This window comes from Hydra vulgaris, chromosome 09, assembly GCF_038396675.1.
Source record: "Hydra vulgaris chromosome 09, alternate assembly HydraT2T_AEP".
In the NCBI taxonomy this organism is placed as follows: Eukaryota; Metazoa; Cnidaria; class Hydrozoa; order Anthoathecata; family Hydridae; genus Hydra; species Hydra vulgaris.
The window spans coordinates 19,145,222-19,172,500 of NC_088928.1; the positions used below are offsets into that span (position 1 = coordinate 19,145,222).

At 27.9% G+C, this 27,279-nt stretch overlaps 1 protein-coding gene across 6 annotated transcripts in view; it reads right to left on the minus strand.

The window, feature by feature from the left end:
* Nucleotides 1-27,279, minus strand: part of LOC105848299 (ectonucleoside triphosphate diphosphohydrolase 1) — a 65,165-nt gene that overhangs the window by 17,237 nt on the left and 20,649 nt on the right. For 3 of the 6 annotated variants that reach the window (XM_065804962.1, XM_065804964.1, XM_065804963.1), the window contains exons 3-7: nucleotides 13,116-13,219; nucleotides 11,450-11,552; nucleotides 8,470-8,614; nucleotides 4,188-4,341; nucleotides 2,746-2,943 (exon numbers count right to left, since the gene is read on the minus strand). In XM_065804962.1, coding sequence (XP_065661034.1) covers nucleotides 2,746-2,943; nucleotides 4,188-4,341; nucleotides 8,470-8,614; nucleotides 11,450-11,552; nucleotides 13,116-13,219 — 704 coding nt within the window. Of the gene's footprint in view, nucleotides 1-2,745; nucleotides 2,944-4,187; nucleotides 4,342-8,469; nucleotides 8,615-11,449; nucleotides 11,553-13,115; nucleotides 13,220-14,651; nucleotides 15,541-27,279 lie in introns of those variants that run through there. The other 3 variants (XM_065804965.1, XM_065804967.1, XM_065804966.1) reach the window with 3 other exon arrangements.

Consider the following 27,279-nt stretch of genomic DNA (forward strand, 5'->3'; position numbering starts at 1 on the left):
ACGTTCTTGTTGCTAAAAACCAAACTTGCTAGATTTAAAAGAATTAACTGCTTTTTTATGCTTAATTAACATGAATAGATAATCAAATTCTCAAAAGTTGCAAAGTTTTTAAACAATTAGTAACTAGGGATGCATAATAGACAAATAACTAGTGACAAGGAGAGCACAACAGAAATTATTAACTGGGAGTGGGCAACAATCAAAAAATTGTTATCAGAAAAAAATGAGTGACTAGGAGTGCACAATAGACAAATAAACAATAATATTTAAAGTTTGTTATTTAACTAAAAATATAATATTTGTTACTTTACAAAATATAAAAGCTGACTAAATTTTTTATACTGTCAAAGTTTACTGTAGTTTAGTATGTGTGTATTGTAATTATTATTACAACCCTCTCTCAACCTTTGAACTTTGAAACTGAACTTTGTAAAATAAGACCGCTACACGAAGAAACAAGTTCAGCAAAGTGCTACCAAGGACATGGTGGGGATCAAACTTAAAACTTCTTGTTTATAAAACAAGTGCTCTACCATTACACCATTTTTTTATTAGGATCAGTTATTGTTATTTAAGTCATAACTTCATTATCATTGTCTAAATTACTATTAAGAGTTGAACAAAAGGGCTTTATTTAGTTGAGAATCTGATATAAACATAGCAATAAAAACATAATTAGTTGACATATGGTATTAAAATTACAGCATTTATTGTCTGACTTTTGTCCTGGTTTTTGTCTTGTTATTGCCACTGTGGGGGATGGCTATTTTATTGCCACAACATATACTAATGGTAAGTATACGTATTCTTAGTTTAATTCCAAGAATGAATCTTGATGATGAATGAATGACTTATTTGAAATTTTAGCAACATTTTGTCTGTTACTTTTTGATCATAGGATAAATAGCTTTTTTAATCATCAGATAATATTTGTGCAACCAGGTGTTATCCCAGGTTACCAAGTTTCATACCACAACATACCAAATGTTATCACACAAGTTTAGTTTCACATGATCAGGTTAACGCTATTAAATTTTAATACTAATTATAGTTCAACCAAAATTATTTGATAATAAAGTTTCTAGCAGAGTTAGTAACATCGCAAATATTTTGAAGATGTAAGCACCAGTCATTGTCATATATGCACTGTATAAAAGGTGTGAGAAAATATTGGCGCAGTTACAGATCTTATTGCATGTATTGTACACCTTATCGATTCAATACATGTAGTGCGATTTCAGTCATTTTTAGATTTATACAAACTTTTTTTAGATAATTTTGCGCTGCCATTTTTTAACTAAAAATTAATTGAAGCTGTAAAGGTAAAAAAGCAAAACTAGCAAATCCTTTGCCACAAGTCTTCATATACGCATATTATTGGTTAAACTAATTTCATTGAAATATGAAGTATAAATTAAAGCATGAATAAAATTCAAGTCAAACTCAATAATTTAAAAATAAAAGATTACAAAAAAAAAAATTTATAATCTTTTATTTCATAACATTTTTTTATAATCTTTTAGATAGCGTAGAAACAAATTAAGTGCAGTACTACCAGGGACATAGTGGGGATCAAGTTTGGAACTTCTCATTTATAGTAAGCAATTGCGGTTGATATTTGACAGTGGCCAGGTTTGATAAAATATTACCGGGGTCAGGTTTGTAACCAGGGCTGCATAAATACTTATACATCCTAAAGTTTTTTTTTTAATTTAAAATTTATGTTATATTTTGTATATGTATGCATATTTAAACATCATTATGATCAACATGATCATCACAACATCATTACCACCTGCATCATCATCATCATCATCATCATCATCATCATCATCATCATCATCATCATCATCATCATCATCATCATCATCATCATCATCATCATCATCATCATCATCATCATCATCATCATCATCATCATCATCATCATCATCATCATCTCATCATCATTATCATCATCATTGTCATCATCATCATTGTCATCATCATCATCATCATCATTAGGCATTAGTCTTATCATGGTCAATCATGGTCAATGCTCAAACAAGCTATCATCTCTATTACGATTAACCAAAATTCATGGCTTCTTATTCAACAAGTTGCATTTTTTTACCGTATCTGTCCCTTCATGCTATAAAAGTTTTTATTAAACCAGTTTTTTTGTTTGCACATCAAAAAAAATTTTAACTCTTACCCTTCTCAATGTTTTCCTTTTTTATACAACATACAACTTGTTAAGTCTTGAGTTTACTGTTTCCTAGCTTTTACAACTATCCCCTATTCTAAAGTAACTCATAACTTAATAGTGGTTGTTTGCAACCTTGTTGGAAGTAAATTAGAATTTAAAAATATATAAATATAAGCCAGTATTTAATAAATAGTAAATATAAGTATAAAATTATAATATATAAAGAACCATAAATTTTTTTCTAGCCACGGCTATCAACCCCTACTAAATCTTATAATTTTGCCGGAACCAGATTTGCAAAAAGTCTCATTTTTAGCAGGGCCGGGGCCCCAGTCACTACCTACACCACAACCATATCGACTTTATTTAAACATACAGTAATTATATGTTTTAACAAAATGTAAACAACAAAAATATTTTTAAATTTGTCAACCTTTTTATAACTTTTTAAAAAATTGACCACCTGTTATTTTCCATAATACTTTAATAAAATTCAAACCTGAAATAAAAAAGAAAAACAGAAAAAAATTTAAAAGTCCATAAAATGAACCAATTACCTTAATAATTCTAGCAATATATCTGCGTCTAAATTCATCTTTACCAAAGCACAAGAAAGAATACACATAAAGATTATATGATTTTTTTTTCAGAACAACATTTTCTGTGTGTGAAGATGGTAAAAAAGTTTCACTACTTTGAGGCTCAAAAGCAAGTTGAACTGAAGTGCTGCCCATTTCAAATAATCCAGAAGATTTCTATAAAATCAAGTGCTGATATAACAATATAAATTCAATCAACCATAAATTTATTTTTATAACAAAAAAAAGTTTAGATTAATTTGGCATTAAAAACATAAGACTTCATTAGTCCTAAATATGTTAAATATGCTAAATATGTTAAAAATTTAAGCAAATATTTTTAAATATGAAAATCTTTTTAAAAAGCATCAAAACAGGGACTACAGCATTTTGTTTTTAAATTTCAACGATCAATGATATTTTTATCACTGATAGAATATTTTAGAAGAACATTGAATCTGGTGATCCAAGTTATGTTTTAAAAAAAAAAATCCTTACTATCATTATTATTGTTTATTATAATATTTTTTATTAAAATGATTAAATAAAAACCTTGATCTCTTTTTTTTAGTATCTAAAAGATTGTTTTATAAACAAAATTAAGAATAAATAAAAAAAACACAAAAATAACGCTTAATTTTTAGAGTTGCATGTTTGAAACTTAATTTAAAGATCTGCTGAAATAGTTTATGAAAAAAAGAGTTGCAGTCTGTCAAAATTTCTGTATGCTGAAAAAAAGTTTATGATAAGTTTAATTTTAATCTTTTTTACTATGGGCATGTATTGGACAAGTTGTTAAGCCATCATGGACATTCTTATTTGCAAATATAAAGTTAACCAAATTCATATTACCAGCAGACACCATGTTTAAATTATTATTTAGCTGTTGAAAAAACTATTGTAAATGAAAACTTATTGTTTAAATGGTTGTTGCTTCTTAGTGTTAGAGAGCTATAAAAAGTACTAACACAAAAGAGCGCTAGAGTCATACTTAGCCAGAAGAAATGTTAACCAAAGAAAGGACCAAAAACAAGTGACATTAATGTTTTAACTTTCGTTAAAAACAATGAATCTATGGTTGGAACCAAAACAAGAGACATTCATATTGAAGTCATACTTTGAACCAAAGGAGCTGTAGTAGGAGTCAGAACAAGAAATGTAGTAAGTAAAGCAGGCATGTAAAAAAAAGCATTAAAGCTGGGAGTGCAACAGCACAATATGCATACCATTTGATAATATATTGTTTACCTGGAACAGGTTTAAGATGTTCTGCTTACTCCTCACATGCTAAACAATATCTTTAACAAACTTCAAAAATCATTTGAGTTTCAAAAATAACAACCTTGTAAAATTTAACACCTGTACCTCATTTTATACATATTTTCACTAAATTTGTTTTACAGACATTGGCAATCATTTACCTTTCTATCTAATAATGAGTTAACAGATGCCCAAGAATAAGCTGCTTCTTTTGACCCTAACAGCGTCTCATTTAACTTTACAATAAAAGAAGAATTATTAAGAGCATGTCTCACAACATTCCAAATATTCTGGTAGGCGGTTTCATTGTTTATTCTAAAATGAAAAAAAAAGCTTTTACATCAACAGTGTAACAAAATAAAAAAACTTTTTCAGTAAACATAATAAAAACATAATTAACATAATAAAAAGACTAAAAATAAAAAAATAATAAAAAAAATCAAAAAACAGAAGTTATAGGTGATACTTGTATTTAAGATCATTTTGGGTTGGAAACTCTTCAATATCATTAATAACTTGTTTTTATAAAAATATATATATATGGAATTATATATTTTAATCATTTAAAACTGTTTAAAAGTTTATTTAAAAAAATACATGCAAATATATAATAATGTATGTGAATTATTAATTAGAAAAATTATAAGTTATAAAACTACTAATATTATTAAGTCTTAATATTATTATATAATTTTATAATACTATATAATATAAAATTATAAAATAATATTAAAATGTTTTTGTAAAATGGGGGATTGAACCAAATGATATTACTTTCAAAATTTTTTGGGTTGGATTTTATTGTGAATATTTTTGCGAATATGATATTTAAACCAGCTGTTTTTGTATTTGCTTGTTTTTAAATTAAATTTAATTAACTGTTCCTTGTTTTTTATGCTTACTCATATTCCTTTTAGAACTGATTAAAAATTGCTTTGTTTGAGAAATTTTTTTTTGAGGAGTAGGTGTTTAAGAAACTATAATGAAAAATGAATGAAAGCATAGAAGTTTTTCATTAGGTTTTTATATAAGTTTGTGGTTGTTTAATGGATGTTTATGGGAAACTTAAGTTTATGGGTATTAAAGTTAAAAGACTGTGATATAACATTAGAAACTTTATTATGAAAAATTTGGCAAATTTATTGCTAAAATTAAGAGTGGAGGTTTGAAAATACCAAATGACAATATTTGTCGGTAAATTATATTCACTTATATTTTGTTTCATTAAGTTGTCAACAATGTCTGCTGAAAGTCACTATTTCAGCAGACATTGTTGACAATTTCTTCTTCTTGCTCTTCAGCTTCATTTTGCACAACATATCTAGCTTTATATATTTTTTTAACATCTTCACTTCCAACAAGGCTGCAAGCAATCACTATTAGAATCCGAAGATACTGGAAAAGAAAAGATGAAGTTTATAAACAAGATAAAAATTAACAGACGGCCTAAAAGATTGCAAATCATATGAATCAGGAAAACAAGATGAAAAGAGCATATTCCAAAGAACTGATGTTTGCGGAAAAAAACCAGACAAAAAAGAATTTTTGGGGCACTCAGGAACATTCACATTAAAAGGATGAGAATAAATAGAATGAAAAGTTTTTTGTTGTTGTTGTTGTTGTTGTTATTTCACCTCCCCAAGGCCGAAAAGGCCACTACAGATTAGGAGGCTACTTAATTGTGGTTATAACCATCTCTCAATTCTATAACTTCGAAACGCAAACCTTGACAAACAAGGCTACTGCACGGAGAAACTAGTTGAGCGAGGTACTATCAGGGACATGGTGGGGATCGAACTAGGAACCTCTCATTTATAATGTAGAGCGCTCTACCACAACACCAATACCGCATTAACAAGTAACATGAGCAGGATTTTTAGTAGATGGCACAAGAGACGCTAGCACTTTAGAGCTGCGCCAATTGTAGTATTTATAGGAAAGAGAAAAAGAAACAACATTACAATGATGTGACAGTGGCTACAAGAGCAGGTCAACAATGTTTACAAATCATTTTTGCACCTTGTGTAAAAGAGAAAGGGCATCATTCAAAGATTAGCTCCAATTATGGCAACAGTATTCCATAAAAGGATGGATTAGAGATTTATAGAGATAAAGAATAAAATCTAGATTGAGAAAGAGACAAGCATGATAAAAAATGCAACCTTAGCAGATGCTAATTTTGCAATGGATTTGAAATATGGTTTCCAAGTAAGATTGGAAGTAAGAGTTAATCCTAGAAGATAAAGGTTAGATGACTCATTGAGTACATTATCGTTCATAAATATAGGAATATCTAGATTGCTTCAATAGCTTTTACATATAGCTATTACTGAAAAATTTTTATCTGAGTTTAATCTGAGTTAAATTTCAACAGCCACTAAGAGCCCCATGCAGTAGCAGAAGTGAGATCATATTTAAGCTCATATGAAATCAACCCAAGCAATCAGAGAGTGTTGGCTTCTTATCAAGATGAAAATAAATGTTAGTATTTAAATGTTAGTATTATCAGCCAACAATGCCACTTCAGATGTGAGAATTTCAGAGAGGTTATTAATGTGAATTAAAAAAAGTATAGGGCCAAAGATGGAATCTTGATGAACCCCTAAAGTTACAAGAAACAAAGAAGAGTGCTGTCCATCAATGACAACTTTTATACTACAATTGGTAAGGATAAGTTCAATAATCTTAAAGATATTACCTGATACACCACAAGAAAAGAGTTTGTGGAGAAGACCAGCAGGTCAAACTTTATCAAAGGATTTACAAATTTCGAGAGCTATAGCCCTAACCTCTCCACATCTATCTAATGCACAATAAAATCTATTGGTTATTACCATTAACAAATTAATAGTAGAACATAAAGATCAAAATCCATATTTATAATCACAAAGTAAGTTATTAGATTCAAGATCACAAATTACCTATTTGTTAATTAAAGAATTAAAAACCTTGCTTCTGATAGTCAGAAGACTAATAAGGCAGTTAGGTAGGTCAGATCACTCTTTTGAAAATAGAGATAACAGATGCCGTTTTCAAGCAGGCCAGAAAACAAGACTCTAATAAGCACTTGTTAAATGGTTTTGGAAGTATAGACGACAGCTCCACAGAATACTTCTGCAAGTCTGTAACAGATGTGATGTCCAGTCCACTAGTTGTAGAAGAGTCTAAGCAGGAAATCACTTTAGATACAGAAGCTGGAGTGATGCAAATGTTAAGAAAAGAATCAACATATATATATATATATATATATATATATATATATATATATATATATATATATATATATATATATATATATATATGTATATATATATATATATATATATATATATATATATATATATATATATATATATATATATATATATATATATAAGTTTAAAAACTTATATTATATATATAAGTTTAAAAAATTATACTATATATATATATAAGTTTAAAAAATTAATAAAAGTTAAAAAGTAAATAATAAAAAAATAAAACTTTTTACTCAAGTTACAATATGTATAAGAAAAGATATTGTATTTAATTGCAAAAGTTTGCAACATTTTAAATATATTTATGAACCATTTAGACACATGTTAATGAAGATACATTGCCTAATATAGGGTTAACTTTCTATTTATAACTTTAGGAATTTTTAACTTACAGCTAATTAACAGATAAAATTTAAATTTCTTTAGATTTACTTAAAAAGTTATCATTAAAAACTAACAAAAACTACATGAAATTTGTAAGCTAGTTTCTTTTATAACATCTATAGGTAGCCCTAGATTCTGAACAGTTACTAACTATCATGCACAACATGTCAATTGTGTAATGCAGGTGCTGTTGCATAATTGCATGATGAGTGCAGCATCATTGCATGATGAGTTAGATGAGTCATGATGAGTGCAGCATCATTGCATCAGATGCGTGCAGATTGCAACCTGAATAATGCTTCGCATTATTCAGAATGCAATTCTGCACGCATGTAATGCTGTTTTTAAACATGGCGATTCCTATTAAATAATGCATCATTCTTATTTTAAAAAATTAAAACAATATCAGCTATTTAAGCCTGATAACAAAATATTAAAAAAATCCAGCCTAAAGCTTAAAACCATACACTCTGCAGAAAAAAAATATATTTATAATTACCAAGATAAAAACAGTTGCAAAAAATATTTAATATCACAAAGTCACAGAGTAGAAGCAGAAAACATAAAAAAAATAGAAATAGAAGAGAAACTCCAAAACACAAACATAACAAACAAGGCAGCTGCCATTGCTACACTATACTCCCATTAGTAAACACCAAAGATCAACTCTTTGCACTTATAAATCAAGCATTTTACCACTGCACTGTCACAATTTTTGAAATTTATGGTTTTACACTATTTAAGGTTTAAAAAAAAAAATTATTAAAAAAAGTAAAAATTTCGTGACAAAAAAAAAACTTACTTGAGCAATCGCATTCCAGCAGTAGCTGCAAAATATATAGGTGTTTTACTGTTTATTAAAAGTGGAATTCTTTTTTCAGCTTCAACCAAACATTTATGAATACTGTCATAAAGTGATAACAACTGAGAATTTGTCAAACCCTTATCTGCCAAGGGAAAGAAGTGAAATTAAATTAAAAACAAAATTAAATTAAAGACAAAAAAAAGTTTTTTTCTGATTTTTAAACTGTAAAAAATGTTACGTAAAAAAACTTTTTTGTGTAAAAACTTGCATGCTAGCAAATAAACAATAAACAAAAGTAACAACAACAATAGTAACAAAACACAATAACACACAAACAATAGTACTAAACATAAAACGGTGTAGACATGTTAGAAGTGCTTGAGGTGTAACTTCTATGCCTTCTATAAAAAAACTGTAATAATTTCTCACTGAACAACTAAATAGTTGTCTTAAAAAATTTAATACACTATTTAGAAGTTTAAATCAATTTTTTTTTAAACATCTTTGTGTACTTAGCCTTTTATAAAATATTATTAATGATATCAACCGAGAGTTTGTATATATGTGTATATATATATATATATATATATATATATATATATATATATATATATATATATATATATATATATATATATATATATATATATTGTTACTTTAATGCATTATCAGTAAATAAATTTTAGGTGCATCAAACCTAGCTAACTCTTTAGTCCACAATAATAGGTATAAAATAAATGACCAAATATTCTGTGCAATTTCTATAAAATACTTAAAAACAATATAACAATTTTTTCAACTGCAATCTTAAAATCAGGCGAACTTAAAAACTTAGTGAACAACAAAATTTATGAGTAAAAGAATAGTAAATGAATATGGTGGATTAGAGTGTGGTTGCAAAATAGAATGTGTTTTCCTTAGACTTTAAGATCACTATCATCAAATCACCATTGTCAAGGAAGCTACATACTATTATTTTGGTTTTTTTAATTTTTATTGTTGTTACAACACTCTCTTTACACTGATTATTATTGATGAGATATGAAGATAGAACATAGGAGATATTGAAAGCAAGGGTGTGATATGTCTGGGTCAAGATTAGAGAACTATTTCCACTTCTAATGTAAAGAAGTGTATTTATAAACATTAAAGGAATACTTAAAAAAAAAAATGCCTGACCTGTCAACAAAACATAAGCTACAAAATTTAATGACAAGTAGCATCTGGAAAGAAAAAACAAGATGACAATGAAGGAGATTTATATGCTATTTTAAAGGACAGAAAATTTAGGTTGTGATCTTATGTAGAGTTTTAGTATGTCTTCAAGACTGCTAACAAAAAGCGCTCGTACTACACACCATGGAGAGCTTTATTCACAAACAAATCATGACGCACTGCAACAAAAATGGTCTATTCTCAAAAGCTTAGCACAGCTTCCCGAGCAAGGCTGTGTGTCTACTAGAAGTGTGCCACATTCTGACGGACGCAATATATTGTGGCTATTTCATAGACATAATATACATTGAATTTGCAAAAACCCTTGACAAAGTGCTGCATAAAAGACTTCTGCACAAACTAAAAGCATACGGCATATGTGGCTCACTGCTCAGGTGAATAGCAAACTGGCTAGCTAACCAAAGTCAGAAAGTGATTGTTGGTAAAGCTGAATCTGAGTGAAAAAGAGGTGATAAGCAGTCCTAGCACTGATCATCCGGGATCAGTGGTTGGACTGCTGCTCTTCTTCAATTACACAAATGATCTACCATATGACAACAACAACTACATCATAACAACATGAAGTAGCTCGCTACATCAAGATAAATGCTGATGACAGTAAAAAACTAGGCGCCATCAAAACAGAGCAGAAAAAAGCATGTCTTCAACTAGACATTGACAAGGCAGTTGAATGGTTTAAAGTGGATAATGCTCTTCAACTTAGAAAAATGCAAATAAATTTATGTACGCTGCTTCAACAAATCAGCGCTTGTCTGCAAAATGACTGATCAAATGGGAATAATAAAAAGTACCGGTTAAAATTCAGTCAAATATGATCTAGGTGTCCTGATACCAGAAGACTTGATAGCCAAGAATCAAGTTGAAGCAGCGGATCCAAGAGCAAACCAGACACTTGGTTGGCTTAAGAAGTCTTTCTGAAGCAGCAGCCTCATACATCAAAGCGCTCAAAAGCATTATGAAATGTGTTACAAAGGTAATCATAGAAATCAGGCACAAATTATATGAAAAAGGCTTACAATTCTAGGCCTAACCAGGGGTTAAAATAAGTGTCTGACATTGCTGCCCCTCAAACCATTCTTGAGATCTATTAAAGGAGGGCACTAATGTCTCAACCCCTGGGCGCCGATGTTTGACCCCTGGGCCTAACCAAACTTGAAGACAGACAATTTATAACTGATTTGATTCAGCAAACCAAGATTGCACATGATGTCAAGAAAATCAAGTCTAGACGCAAACGCTTTCCGAGTATAACCTTTTATAGTAACAATTTAAGACTAAGGCATTAGTGAAGAACTGTGAGGAAAGATATTAGTTTTCATAAACCACATAGTCAAAGCATAGAACACTCTGCCATCAAGTGTTGCCTAAAAAATGCCTTTTCAACCAATTCATTCAAAAGCTGATTTGATGCACTAACAACATAAGCATCGACATATCTATGTCCAATATTTGTCAGCATAGAAGTGCCTGGGGCCCCTCTCTATCAATATATTATAAAAAAATTTTCTTTATGGATTTAATTTATTATAAATATTGCTCATTTCAGAATAAACAAATTAACTTGAAATGACTTTTTCAGCATAAAAAATGCTAAATATTTTTATTTGATTAAAAAGGTATTTATAGAAATATCGATATCTAGCAATGAGAATGAAGCCACACAAAACAGCTGTTTTTTCTTTTAAAAAATGCAACACTTTAAAAAAAAAAAAATTACAAATAAATTTAAAAAAATAATTACTTTCACATATATAATTTTCATTGTGCAGTTTTCCTTTTTTGTACTCATAAATTGACAATCTGGTCCCTGATCCTCCAGCATCTATTGTAATTCCAAACCTACCCTATTGAAGAATAAACAAATTTTAAATAACTGAAACAAATAAAAAACTGCTAAGAACTTATAACAATTAAAAGTATAAAATTTTTAATTTAGGTTGTTTCATTTTTTAAGATCATACAAAATCATAAAGTAATTAAAGGTACCCATAAGTAAGACTTGAAATTTGAATTGATTTTTGACCATCCACAAATTTTATGTGAAATATGCAGTTAGCTTTTTCCTGGATCTATTAAAGAATATTATTATGGTGTTTGCATAGAACCAGGAGGTAGATTATTGTTTCATTTTACTCCAAAAAAGTAAACTGAAGAAGAAAAACATGGTGATAATGCTGCCAATAAATTAGTTGAATGAATGTTTTAACAAAATGTTGACAAATCTATAAAAACATTGAGTGGTGATTCAACCACTATTAATGCTAAAAGGGAAGGCGGTGTCATACAGTTTGTTAAATTAAAACTTAGTACAAGGTTGAACTGGCTTATATGCATGCTTCATACTAATGAACTACCCCTCAGACAGATTAAAGTTGAATTAGATGGAAAGACAAACAGTAAATGGTTTATCTAATTAGGAAAAATGTTAGATATGGTTACAGAGCTGAACACAAATAAAACTTCAAAATAGCAACTTGAAATGAACCTCTTATTGCTTTGCCAGACAAAATACTTAAGGATCATTTTAACTGATTAGGTTTACAGTTACAGAATTGTAACAGCAATAAGAACTGGAGTGTTACTCCTAGTTGGACATATTTTATTCCAATTGAAACAACTAAATAATCGAAAAGAAGCTGTTACAATTGTAAAGAAAACTGTAAAAATATCAGCATAGTTTGCATTTAGGGAATGCATTATTCAGACTCTTTGTGTTCTAATGATGAAGAAAAACAAAAGTCAGAATGTAAAAGGTAAACTAAAACTATTTTTTAACTGGATATTATTATCTTCTTTCCCTAGATAATCTCTAGGGAAAGGAGATAATAAAATCCAGTTAAGAAATAGTTTATTAAGACATCGCAAAACCCCAAGTGTAAATACTGATGCTGATAAATTGATAGATTTAATTGACTGGAAAGATTCAGTTTATGAACAACTGTTTCCAGATTGGCCATGCTGGTCCCAATACATCGAATACTGTGTAAAGCATGTTTCTTATTTATACAACTATGAAAATAAATCAATTTAATTAATATTTTATAACTAATTTGTATTCAGTTTTGTGTGTTTGTGTAGGTTACAGAGGCTTGAGAAGGTTATATAAGAGCACAAGTTTTATAACCAAAACAATGCTAGATGTAACCTAGCCAGTGCCGCACCCATAAAAAAAAGAGTGCTTTTATTATTTGTTTTTTAAATAATTATGGATTTTAAAAAGAGCGAATTTTACTATGCACAGGATTGCATGACTGCATATACATAAATCTATGTTTAAGATTTGGGCACAATCTGCATTCTGATGTTCTGTCTAATACTCAATACAACTCTGTCTAATTAGAGTTAATTACAAGCCCTAATTTATAGTTAATAATTAATCAAATTAAATTATCAACAAACATTCTTACATGAAGTTCAAAAGCATTCTTTTGTGATCGCAAATAGATAAATAGAAATACTACAACCAATCCTACCAAAATGAATACAACTCCAAATATAGTTTGCTTTTTTACTAAAAATAAAGATAAATAGTGCTGATTTTAAATTTTAAATACTAAAATTTTCTCATTTTATAAACTGTAAATTACTAATCCTGTATTCTTTAAATTAGTAACCTTTATATATATATATATATATATATATATATATATATATATATATATATATATATATATATATATATATATATATATATATACATATATATATATTTACATATATATATATATACCATTAAATATATATATATATATTTATATATATAATATTTAATATATATATATATATATATATATATATATATATATATATATATATATATATATATATATATATATATATATATATATATATATATATATATATATATATATATATATATATATATATATATATATATATATATATATATAAGGGTGTCCCAAAAACAACTTTTTAAAAAATGTCTGCTCCCACCCTTTAAATGTGTTCTATATAATAAACTAATATTGGAATTAAAAACTTTTGAAAAAAAATGTTTTCAGGGGCCCTCAAGTCCCTTCAACATCAGATGGGTTGCTAATATTATCAAAAAAAAAATCTTTAAAAGTATATCATGTTGGGTCTCAAAAGAAACGTAGCTTTATAAAAATTTCGAAAATAATCATTTCTTTATTAAAAAAATGTTATTTTAAACTTTAAAAACTCCCTAAAAAATTATATTTTTAACTAAAGATAAAAACATGCATTTTTACAAAAAAATTTTATTAAACTTTTTTTTCTATTTTAGCTTTCGTTTGTTAAAATTAAAAACTTAATTTTAACAAAGGAAAATTCAATTTCATGTTAAAAAGAACCCCAAATGGGATAAATGCATGGGCAATAATTTACTGAGTTTTATATTATTATTATTTTAAACAAAATTTATATTCACCTTTGGGGTTGAGAGGACAAACACAAAGTTACAAATACAAAAGTAAACAAACACAAAGTTACATTAACTCTAGATTCTCAAATACAAAGTTAATTACAAATATATATAGTCAACATTTTCCAAATACAAAAAGAAATATTTGTATTTTAGCTTAAGAAAAAATCCATAGATTTTTTTGAGACAATACTGTTAAAAGAGTATACTAAACAGAAAAATCAAAACAGGTCTTTCAATAAATATCAAACAAATTATAAAATTATTTTAGTGTTAAAAATAAAAAGATTATTTACAACAGCAAATAAAATAAATCTCCAGATTTTCCCCCAAAGTACCACTCAACCTAGTTCATGTAACTTTAAATATATTTAATCAAATACAAAAACAAAAGTAAAAAACAGAATTTAATTAAATACAATTACAAATACAGCAACAAATACAAAGACAAATATGTATGAGCCAAACCCTGGTTCCCAGACTCCAGTCACAGCAATTTTTTACAAAGCATTCTTATTTGATATAAGCATAAACATACCCATGTTTGAAGTTTGCTTCATGCCTGAAAGTTATCTTTCTCAAACATCAAATAAGCTGCTGCAATCCCTGAGGTATCAACTGATGCCCTGATGTCAGACAACTCTTTATCATCCAAAAATTATATAAAATACTTTTAACTTTCAAAAAATTATATAAGTAAAATGAAATGGTAATAGAAAGTGTTTATCTATTTTTAATTTAACTATGGTGTTATAAACCAGACTTTTCCTGTTAGTTAAAAAAAAAAAAAGCACAATAAATAAAAAAAATATAATAATAAACAAAAAATTAAACAAAATAAGCATTATATTTTGTCATTGTTTTCGGCTAAATAGAATAAATAGACTAAATAGAAATGGGTAATTTAAAAATGGCATTGTTCAGTATTTAAAAATGGTATGGTTCAGTATTTAAAAACTGATATGGTTCAGGATTAATAAAGTGCATTTAAAAAATTGGGGCAAAATCAAATTTATAAAAAACTATTAACTTTGATAAACCTGAGAAACCTTTTTGATACAGAAAATCTAGAAAACAATTTCAAACTTTTACTTTTCTTGGTAAGTTGTATCTTTTAACTTTTTTACTTTTTGAACTAGTTTCACTTTTCTTAGTAAGTTGTATCTTTTTAACATAGATTATCTTTAGTTATTAAGCACTGCTATAACAGTGTTTACATAACAGTTCTTAAAGCAAATTTTTAACAGTTCTTAAGCAAATTTTTAGCAAGTGCATTTTTACACATACCATAAAAAATATCTTAAGAGTTACATATTTAATACTGTAATTATAATACTTTAAAAATGTTGCAGTCATTTAAGCCATTAAAATATGAAACTATAATTTCAATATCTTGTTCACAAGTAACGTCTAACCAAAAAGTCAAACTACTGGTATATAGAGTAGCCCTCTTATATATCAATATAATAACCATGGAATCAGACAATGGTTTCTAAATAAACTTTGGTTGCTAAGAAGAGACAAACTTCAGAGCCGGCAATTACCGGTTACCGATTGATTAGGCCATAATCAGTGCATTTTGCAGTCTTCTTTCATTTTCGTGAAAGCTTTTAATTTATATTTAAGTTAAATATACTCTCAAAGATTTCATCATATTAAAATCATGTAGCATTTAATTTTATAAAACTATCTTTGATATTGATGCCTGATGATCAGAGATAATTTTCTTTGCTTAAAGCTTTAAAATCTTTTAGTTTTCTCCGTCAGAAATGAAACGCGTGCTCAACACGCGTGCTCAAGTTTTTATTGAGTTTGAATTCTAGAACTCCGTAAAATAACTCCATAGCACAGTGCTGTAAAAAAAAACTGGCTGAGAGGAAAAAAAGGATATATTGATTGTGATAATTTTAATTATTGTTATTACTATTAGTTTTACAGTATCCAGGCTATTCAAAAATATAAGTTTTTCATATATTCACTAGGAAAAAAAAAGCATAACTTTTTGCACAAAAAAAAACAACATTTTTTAATTTTTGTATAAATTTAAAATATACATATATGTATAAATTTTTTTTTTTAAACAATTATTGTATTATAGATTTTTTTGCATAGAGTAATTTGAAATTACTACAATTTTTTATTATTATCTATGTAAAATTTTAGTTTTAAACGTTTATTTTATACTAATTGGTGGATTGCTCAGTAGGTCATAGCATCAAACGAAATGTTAAAACTCGGACTGTTGTGTGATGCAAGTTCAAATCCAGATACCGCTAACTCAGCGCTTGAGTAGTACTTCGGTTTTCAAATATGTTGGTCAATAAAAGACGCTGCTTTGGTTTAGTCATTAGTCTTATATTGTTGCTAAGCCAACAATATTTTCTAATGTAAGAGCATTACTGTATAGCAAAATATAGCTTGAAATTCAAATAGAAAAAAGATAAAATAAACGTTATTTCCTTAATTTTAACATCTTCCTTAAACTAAAGTCTGCATCCATAAACTTGATCAACATGATTTTATTTAATATCTATATACACATATTGTTTTTTGAAAATATTAGCAGCGTACATAGTAATTTAAGCCAACTTTGAAAATCCTTAAATATAACTATTTTATGTTAAATACTAGTACTAGTAATACTATACTTTCTTTTTGTTGCATTTTTTTTTAAATAGATTTTTTTTTACAGAACCATACTTGCTATCAAGGCAGGTTTATCCATGTCACCCGGGTCATGTGTCAGGAGCAAAGTTCAAGGCCTAACTAAATTTTAAACTTATATTATGATTACGGGTAAAAAAATGAGTGAACATAATAAAAGGTAGAAAGCCTATTCCGGATTGAATTCTGAGTTTGATTTTCTTGTGAATCTTTTCAAGTTGAATGCCTCAGAGATCACTGCCAGAGCAAAAAAATTTGTTGTTTGTTATCAAACTGATCTCAACTCTCACTTATTCGGCTAATGTCTTTTTAAAGTTTTTGTTTTTCTAAATTCTGACTGAGATTAATAATGAATTCGGCAAACAAAAAGCCCTTCAGATCTGGATATACTCAAACTAATTCTAACAAGATATCTTTAATCAACAATCTTCAACATTGACGTGCTCTTTAAACTTTCTTAACCACGATTGCTGTTCCGAAACTGTTCCGGAACAGCAACCGTGGTTGATCTTTCATTTTCAAAATTAAAAATGATTAAAAGTGTATATCGTTTAACTACAGGTACACACAAAAGATATTAAATACTTAGAATGTAAATAACTCTTCATTAAATTTCTCTTTAACAATATTAATCATAATTAATTATAAACTCTTTAATAAAAATCAAATAACGTATTGATATATAATGCATATTTTTTTTGCTTTTGAAGGTATAATCTTTGTTTTATTTGTTTTATAATAGATGATGAATGCATTTCAGATCTTTTTATTGTTTAAGTAGAAAACCTGATATTGACTTCCATCGATGTAAAAGATATCATCTCTGCATTTGCGAGTTTAAAATGATAACGAACGGTGTTTTAAATCTATAACAGTCGTTTTATTACAAAGGCCAAGAGATTTTTCATCAAACAACTTGTTTTTGTTTAACAAACAAAAGGCAATGCGTGTTTAAATACACAAATAGACATTTGAAAGGTGTAGTGCAACAAGTAAAAGATTTTTGTTTGTTTTAAACGTCCGGCCAAGAAGTACTTAAACCGGCCCTGCTCGTTATCTAAATTAATATTTTTGTATGTGTTTTACATGTGTTTAAAAAAAGCAACGCAAATAGAGATACTAGTATTTTTGATAACATAAAATAGGTATCCTTTAGGAGTTATAAAGTTGATTTAAATAATCATATGCGCAGCTGATTTTTTCAAAAAATAATATATGTATATAAAAATTAAGTAATTCATGTTGATTAAGCCCACGCCTGGGGGCTTTATTTTAGAAAAGAAGTTGAAGCTAAAGAAAAAACGTTTATTTTATGCTAATTTTAAATATCAATAGTAAATGCAAATATACAATAATAAAAAATTATTATTTTTTCAAATTAAACTCTATGCAATAAAAATTGTTTTAAAAGTTTTATTAATTTATCATATAATCTTAAATTTATACAAAAATTAAAATATGTAGTTGCAAGAAATTATATATCGATTTTTGATCACTTTTGGATACGGTAATTTTTTTTCAAACAAAAATATGAAAGATTTATACTTTCATATAGCCTGGATAATGTAGAGTGTAAAAATGATAAAAAAATTATCGAAAACTTTAATTTTTTTTTCATTTCGACCACTTTTTTTTTTTTTTAGACCACTGCACAAGGGGCCAGTGGTGAGCAAAACTCTTCAAAACCAACTCTTATATTGGAGTAATTTCAATATTTTATATTGGAGTAATTTCTTTTTGTAAATGTAATCTAGAGACCCACAGCACTCTGAAACTGATATAATTTTTTCCCTACTGTGATTTTTGAGCTCAGTATATCAATTTTACTACAAAAATGACAATATTTTTTTTTCAAATATTGGTGAAAATGTAAAAAATCATATAAAAATGAAATATGAGGTCAGAACGACAATTTGACAACACTCTAATTTCTTAAAGGTTTATATTAGTCCAATGGCATCATATATTGAAATATAAAGAAGAAACAGTTTTAATCATTTAAATCTTTTTTAAATAGCACTTTTAATGTTTTTGTGAAAAGTTATGGAACATTTTATGAAAGAAGAGGAAACAAATAAGGATTTGGAGGCTGGTAACAAATAAACCCAAAAATTTTATCCCCCACTCACCCTAAACGTGAGGGCAACTAGTTGATAAAATGTTTTTTGTACTATTCTCAACTAAACTTATGTTCATCAATAAATTTTAAGTTTCATAGTATTATCTCTCAGCGTTCTAGAATTGTCTAAAAATGGCAAAACTATTTATGACTTAAATATAGACATATGATACATGTTCATAGAAGTTTTTGGTCCTGAGATGTCACAACATTTTTTAATTCAATGGAACATGTTGTAAGTTTAAATATAGGTAATTGTGATCAGGGAGTTTGAAAATGAGCATATTTAGTCTTCAGGAGTCTTAATTTCTTTGATATTGTGAACATAAACGTTCAATAATGTTGTGCTTTATAAACATATTTTTTTATATATATATATATATAAAAGAATCTAGGTGATGACAGACATTATATATTAGTACATCAAAAACCCCTCACCCTCCTCAAGTTGATTGGAGTCTTTGACTTTTCAATGAATCCTCCTTATTCTAGACACCTATGTAACGTAGCTGCAAGACATTTTCATCATAAGATCATTATTTGTTTGAGGCCTAGAGTATTTTATTGTGTAGTGCTCTCTGTTGTTTTGGTCTAAATAACTAATATTTGGGTGTATGGTACGACTATTTTTTTAAATTAAATTACTGTTTTTCTATTCTGTGGACGTCATTTTTTGGTATTTGAGATTGCTAACTTCCAGACATGGAGCAAACTCTAAACATTTTTATGTTTATACTTATGTCAAATAATGATGTTTTGCAAAAATTGCGATGATAGGAGGTTGGGAACAAATAAGCCCCAAAATTTTATTTAAAAATGACTTTACAAATAAACAAGCAATTTAGTTGGTAAAAAACAATTTTTTTGAGCTAAAAGATCTACTAAGTTTATTGCTGTTGTTTTGCTATAACACTGGATAAAAACTTGTAAAGTCGCTGGATTACACTGGATACACTTTAAAAACCAAGAAGATTTTTAAAAATTAACATTCACCAAAAAAGCAAATACTGAAATCCTGTACTTACACTTAATTTAAAAAGTTTTGACTTTTGAAAGAATTATTCTTTCAATGATTTCATCAAGAGTCTTAAACTTTTTTTCTCCACTGTCATATTTGTAAATTCTTTTTTCACTCATCGGAATTGTAAGACTTTCTGGAATTTTTGGAACAGCTTGACAATTTTGATAACAGACTTTAAATAAAATTTGACCTTTATAAAAAAATTATTCTTTTTTAAAAGGTCTTTTACAAAAGTTCATTTCTAATCTGTCATCAACAAAATTCAAATATTGTCTAGCTGTTCCGAAAATCCCCAATCAAATATGATGTGCTCCAAGAAATAGTTAAAAAACAACACGGCAATTTTTGTTCTTATTTTAGAAAGTTGTACAAAAATCTTCTAAGCAATGATTCAGTAGTTTCTTATAATTAAACATCAAATAAAACTGTTTTGACAGTGATTTTTTTAAACCTCGTTTGCTCTTAGGAGTTGGAAATTTTGACTAACATTTTTGATGCTCTTGAACCAGCAAAATTGACGGCAGAGGGCACTTTGCAGAAAAGTTGTCACCATTAACTGCCTAGGGAATCTTTAAGTTTCTGATTAACAAGTTAAAAAAGAAAAAATATAGTCTTTGCATTAAAATAAAAGATGGCAAAATAAATTGGTAAGTAGGTACAAATAATTGTCTGATCAAGCCTTCATGAAAAGCATGAAATTTTTTAATATGTTATCAAAAACCTTTTCTTAGAAAATTGCCAACCTCTTGCTTTTAAGGCTTTTTTCTACAGAAACTTGTAAATCTTGGCTCAAATAGAAAGTAGTAAAAGACAATGAAATACAAATTTCTCTCCATGAAGAGTTATAGAGACCGTCTATTATTTAGCAGAGAAGCAAAAGGCATAACTCGAAGCATGAGTTCAAAAGAAAAATAAGTTATAAAACTGTTTTTTAGTGTTCTATATATTATAATTCATTATCAATGCAGGAGAAAATTATTTTTCTAATTTTACCATTTTTTACAATATTTACTAATTTACCTTAATTTTTACTAATTTACCGGTAAGTTTAAAAGCCTGTAAAAGTTTAACCCTGCTCTATAGAATTTGTTTCTCCAAAATTGAAATTTTAGTGTTAAAAGTACTTAAGTTACAAAATAAATGTTTTGAGAAAACTTACTGTTAAGACTCTTCAAAATAAGCATTTGCTTTGGGTCATCCTGGCCACTAAGCCAAATAACAGTGATGGCTTCTCCAATCTCCTCCAAACCCTTCCCCTACCTCCAACACAATACCGTGAAAAAAACAATCGTACTTTAAACAGGATTTTTTAAAAATAGGTTACTTAAAAAATATAACCGTATAAGACCAAAATCTAATGAATAAATATGATTATTTACTTATTAGTTTTTGGACAAAGAACAACCAGATCTTTGTATTTTACATATATTTAAAATAATTCAGTATGGTAAAACGAAATATAGTGAATTCTAAATATTATATTGTTTCGACATAGGTTGCATTACTACATTAATAAATAGATGAAACTTTTTGATATGATGAGGCAGCTTTTTAGTCAGCGAAATGATTGGTCACACCTTCTACGTTGATTTTTTTTAGAAAAACATTTTCATGAATGAAAATGTTTTTCTAAAAAAATCAATTTGTAAGCTCTTGCCATTCTTAAAAAGAATGGCAAGAGCTTACAAGTGTCTATCCACTTCTAGCAATTCTTGACCTTTTTTAAACTTGAAAAAGACCTTTCTCCGGTATAATTTTTAAAAGCAGAATAGAGAAACATTCTTAAAATAACATTGGCATTAAGGAATGTAGATTCAAGTTATTTTTTAATTGAATAACTAAAAGTAAATCCAGATGATTTGGTTTTCTGGTTTCACCGGTACAAATTTAAATCAAAAAAGAACAAAACTGTTGAAATGCAGATATTTATTTTGAATATAATTATTTGCATCGTTGTTTTATTTAGATTTATTACTGTTTTGGGGCGGTTTTAGTAACTATTAGATTTTGCTTTCAATTTGATTGCAACAAAATCCAATAAATGGAAAACGGACAAAAAATTAAAAACAAAGAGAAGTAGAACTTAAGCTTGCCTTCGCCTTTTAAGCTCAGCAAAAAGGTGATACAGAATGACAATAGTCTCAGCAATCATATTTCCTCTCCAAGTAAAGTTTGATGCTTCATTAAACGCTAACTTATCATGTTGGCGTTATGGCGTTCTTTTTCTTTTCTTGTCAGCAGAGTATTTGTTGCCCACTAATATCAGTTTTTTTTTTCAGATTATTCAAAATTTGAGACTCAATAAATAAAAAGGTAGAATTTTTGCCTTAAGGTAGGATATGTCATATACCCTTAGTAAGGAATAATTTTCTACCTTTTAAGGTAGATAAATATATTTAAAAAAATTATTTGTCATACTAGTTTCTACTTTAAGGTATATTTTTTTACCTTAAAAAGTAGAAAATTATACCTTACAAATAGGGTTGAGCTTTTACCGAAAATTTACCGGTAAATCGGTAAAATTGTTTTACCGATTTACCGGTAAAATGATGTCGGTAAATTTCGGCAAATATTGTTTTTTTAATAACGTTGAAGGATGCTTGAAAATAATTTAGAATGCTTGAAATGGCTCAACCAATAAATTAAAAATTTAACTAAAAATTTAATTTTCATTTTCCTGTCAACAAAGCTGTTGTTTGTTATGCTTGAAAAGTGATTTTGTTGGTTTAGTTTTGTCTAAACACTTTAAGAAAAACGTTTTTACTTTCTTGTGACTTATTTATCAGTCAATGTTTTTTGGAAAACGACATTACATCCACGGTCATTTACAAATAGTTATAAAACTAATATTAAGTAAATACCTATAAGTTGATATAAAAAAATATTTTTCAACACAAATAATAATAAAAATGATGAACAATGAATTAATAATAATGATAACACTATAATCATAAAAAATAATATACTGAGTATAATATTTATAAATTTACACTAAATAAAACCAATTAACTAAAATAAACAGAAAGAATTAAATAGTTTTAAATACTTAACATATATAAAAAGTAAAATAAAGAATAAGTACATCTGAGGAGATTTTTTAGATACAAAAAATTATAATAAACAACAACAAAAAAAACAAACAAAAAAAAATAAAGAAAAACTAGACTGAATATAAAAAATAAAAATAATAATAATACTAACAACTATAATCAATACGACTAGAATACAACCGTTACAATAATAATCCAAAAAACTTAAAATAAACACGTCACACTCTAATATAAAATAATTAAAATCTCCAACTAACAGATAAAAATAGATTAGGTGGGTAAAAATGTATAGGAAAAGTCAACAAACGAGAAAATCAGGATCATTAAAACACAATACAAACACACACACACACACACACACACACACACACACACACACACACACACACACACACACACACACACACACGCAAAACAAAACATATATCATAATATTAAAAAACATAAAAATAGGGACAAAATCACAGAAAAAATAAAATTACACAACATTTAAACATAGAAATAAATTTTAAAAAGTATATATTTTTGTTACATCTTCGACTTTTCGAATTTATAAAAACGTTCCATATTTTTCTTAACTTTGTTTAGCGTTTAACTTTTTTTTTTTCATACATTTTAATTTAAAGATATCTTTTTGTTGTATTTGATTGACGTTTTTTCTTCTTTTTTTTCTTTTGGCTTAATTTTGTTAATGCTTTCATTTATGCTTTAATATATATATATTTTTCTTTTTTACTTTTAATAGATTTTGTTTTTTTCTAGATGATTCCTTTTTCTTTCGTTTTCACTGTTACAAAAAAGCGACCGCCATTTGCGATGTCATTGCAAAGTCTTCATCATTCATATTTATTGTGGTCTTTCTCACTAAATTTGATTTGCGTTTTGGCAAAATGTCGGACGCTTGGAAACACTACACCTTAAACAAAGGGAAAACAGTTACTTGCAAAATTTGTGGAAATACAAGTCAATACACAAGTTCCACAACTGGAATGTGGTATTACTTAGACAAGAAACATGGAATCAAAAAGGAAACACAGGAAAAAGTGACACCAAAAGCTGCATCACAATCAAAAAGGCCTAAGATTTCAACTTTTTTTCAAAAGCAATCAATTGAAAAAGTGATTTCAAGACTTACAGCATTGGATGGATTTAGTTTCAATGCCATTGTTAACAGCTCTTTCATTCGATCTGCAATGTCTGAAAAAGGTTATGATTTCCCAAAAAATCACAAACAAGCAATCCAGTCAGTTAAAAAGTTTGCAACTGGCGTAAGGAATGACCTTAAAAACACTTTCAATTCTTTAATGACAATGGGAAAACGCTTTTCAATTACACTGGATGAGTACACTTCTTTGAAAAATCGAAGGTACATGAATATTAATATTCATCAAAAAAACAATCACTGGAATCTTGGCTTGACTCGAATTTCCGGATCTCTGCCGGCTGAAAAAGCTGTAGCTGTTGTCACTGAAAAAGTGGCAGAACTTGGGTTGAAACTAGGCGACAGCATTGTCTGCTCAGTTACTGACGGAGCTTCCATGATGGTTAAGTTCGGAAAACTGGTTCCAACCGAGCATCAAACTTGTTATACCCACGGAATGCACTTGGCCGTTCAAGAAGTGCTGTACGAGAAGCCTTCTCAACAAATCCAACAAAACTCTTTTGAAGAAACAAGCGACGACGAAGAAGTCAACAGCGACGAATCTGAATCTGACACCGAAGTCAGTTTTCTTGGTGCCGCTATGGATGAAAACATTCCCATTCCGAAAGTGAAAGTTCACTTGCAATCTGTCATCACAAAAGTCAGAAAAATTGTAAGCTTGTAAATTGTAAAAAGTCAGAAAAATTGTAAGCTTGTACAGATATCTTTCCAATCCAGAATGCTTGTCCGACATTGAAGAGCACAAAGTTTTCAGTATGCCTCCGAAGTTTGTACTTCAAAAGACCGCCAAAAACTTGCTGTCTAAGCTTTTTCCAAAAAATCTAGATGACCTGGAGTTTATTCAAGAAGTGCATGGCTCAGAAACTCTTGACGAAAATCCACTTTCTCTTAAAGAGGAACTCGAGAAAGCAATTCAGCATTCGGCCAAAAAACAGCGACACAATTCAAACAACGAATTCAAGGCCATTTCAAAAGAAATGTTGGTCTATGAAACAACCGGAAAGAGAACTGCAAACCTTGAACTTTTGTTCAATACACTAGAAACCTACCCACCAATAAGTGTCGAATCTGAGCGAGCCTTTTCTGCCGCTGGATTATTTGTGACAAAAATTCGATGCAAAATGAGTGACGACTTACTTGATACACTTTGTTTTCTCAAAGCTCATTTTTTATCCAAAAATAAATATCAAAATTAACATTAATGTGTTTTATTTACTTATTACTGCATTTTATGGTCTTCTGTTTATGCCTTTTTATTTTTTACCGATTTTACCGGTAAATTTTGATTTTTTTTACCGTTTTACCGGTAAATTTAAAGTCGGTAAAACCTCAACCCTACTTACAAAGGGTATATTACATGTCCTACCCTAAGGTAGAAGTTTCTACAGCTTTTTAGTGTGTATATGACCTCCTGCACAAAAATAGACAGAGAGCTATATAGTTCATTTGCCACTTTTAAATAATTTTCAACGTCTTGAGGCATTTTGTTTACTTTGTTAGATCATTTTATATTAAATAACTATCATGACGGATGTTTCCAGCTAATCAATTTTTTGAGAAGTCGATTAGCTTTTACACTCTTATTTTGCTCATGCGTTTTTTTATTATTCAGCTCTTTTAAGGCCACCTTGAAGTTTAAATGCATAGTTCATATATACATAAAACATTTTGATTCTCCAACATACATAAAAAAAATTTATTCTTATGTTTTTGTATACATTTTTTTTTATACTGAAAAAAATAGATTCAATATAAAAAAATTAGTTCGATATGTAAAAATAGATTCAAGATTTAAAAATAGAATAAAAAGTATCCATTCTGGCTTTTTTTTATAATTCATTAAAAGAAAAAAATTTTATTAAAATTTTTTTTTTTGCTGGATGATCTCGCCTAAAGCCCTGGGCCCACAGCGGCTGCTTATGTAAAAGTAAAAACGGGAAAAATTTACAAAAAATATTTCTTTATTTGTTTGAAAAAAAATATTAACCAGGTAACAAAAAATTTAACTGATCAATTCTTTGAAACTGTAAAAAATAATTATTTATTTTTAATTATAATGCATTTTCGAATAAAATTATTCAGCGTGTCTGCGTCTGTGTCAAAAAAAAACCTACTCAGTGACAAGTGTCGTTAACAAACAATTTAATCTTTTAAATAAAGAAGTTAAACTTTTTTCCAATTAAAAATTGTTAATGACTCTTTTGTAACAGTTAAACTCGACCTGTGTAAAAGTTGCTTTCTTGGCACACGGCGTAACTGTCAATTCCGAGCATTGCCGTGGCTAGTGCGTTATTCCACAAATTAACAACTTAAAGTGTAAAGAAGTTGTAGTGCTCGAGAAATTCTGGCGCCGAAATACTCTTTAACACTTCTCTAAGACCCCGCGTGTGAGCCGCTGCATTATCAATTCAAAGTGAAAAAGCAGTTAGTAACTCATTTTGCCTTTTGATCCCCAGTAAAACTTAAAATTGAATATGATCAACTCTTTTTCTTCTCTATTTAAATGATGTCAAATACTGTATTTTGAATCTGTCCTCATATGTTAAGTGTGTTTAGATATAACTAAGTAAACACTCGTTGGTTTTTTTAAATGCGCTTAAGAGTTCGAATATACTTTTTCAAAAGGGCAATCAAGCCTGAACTGCAAACTCGAGAAGTGGGGGACATTGATAGTGTAAAGCAACTTCCAGAGAGAAAGCTCTCTGCTTTTAAAAGTTTTTTTAAAATACCAAGTCTTCTATTTAGAAGCAGCTGCTTTAACTTGATTTTTTTTGTTTATATATATATACCATTAAATATATATATATATACATATATATATATATATATATATATATATATATATATATATATATATATATATATATATATATATATATATATATACCATTAAATATATATATATACCATTAAATATATATATATACCATAAAATATATCTATATATATATATCTATATATATATATATATATCTATATATATATATATATATATTTAATGGTATATATATATATATATATATATATTTAATGGTATATGTATATATATATATATATATATATATATATATATATATATATATATATATATATATATATATATATATGTATATATATATATATATATTTAATGGTATATATATATATATA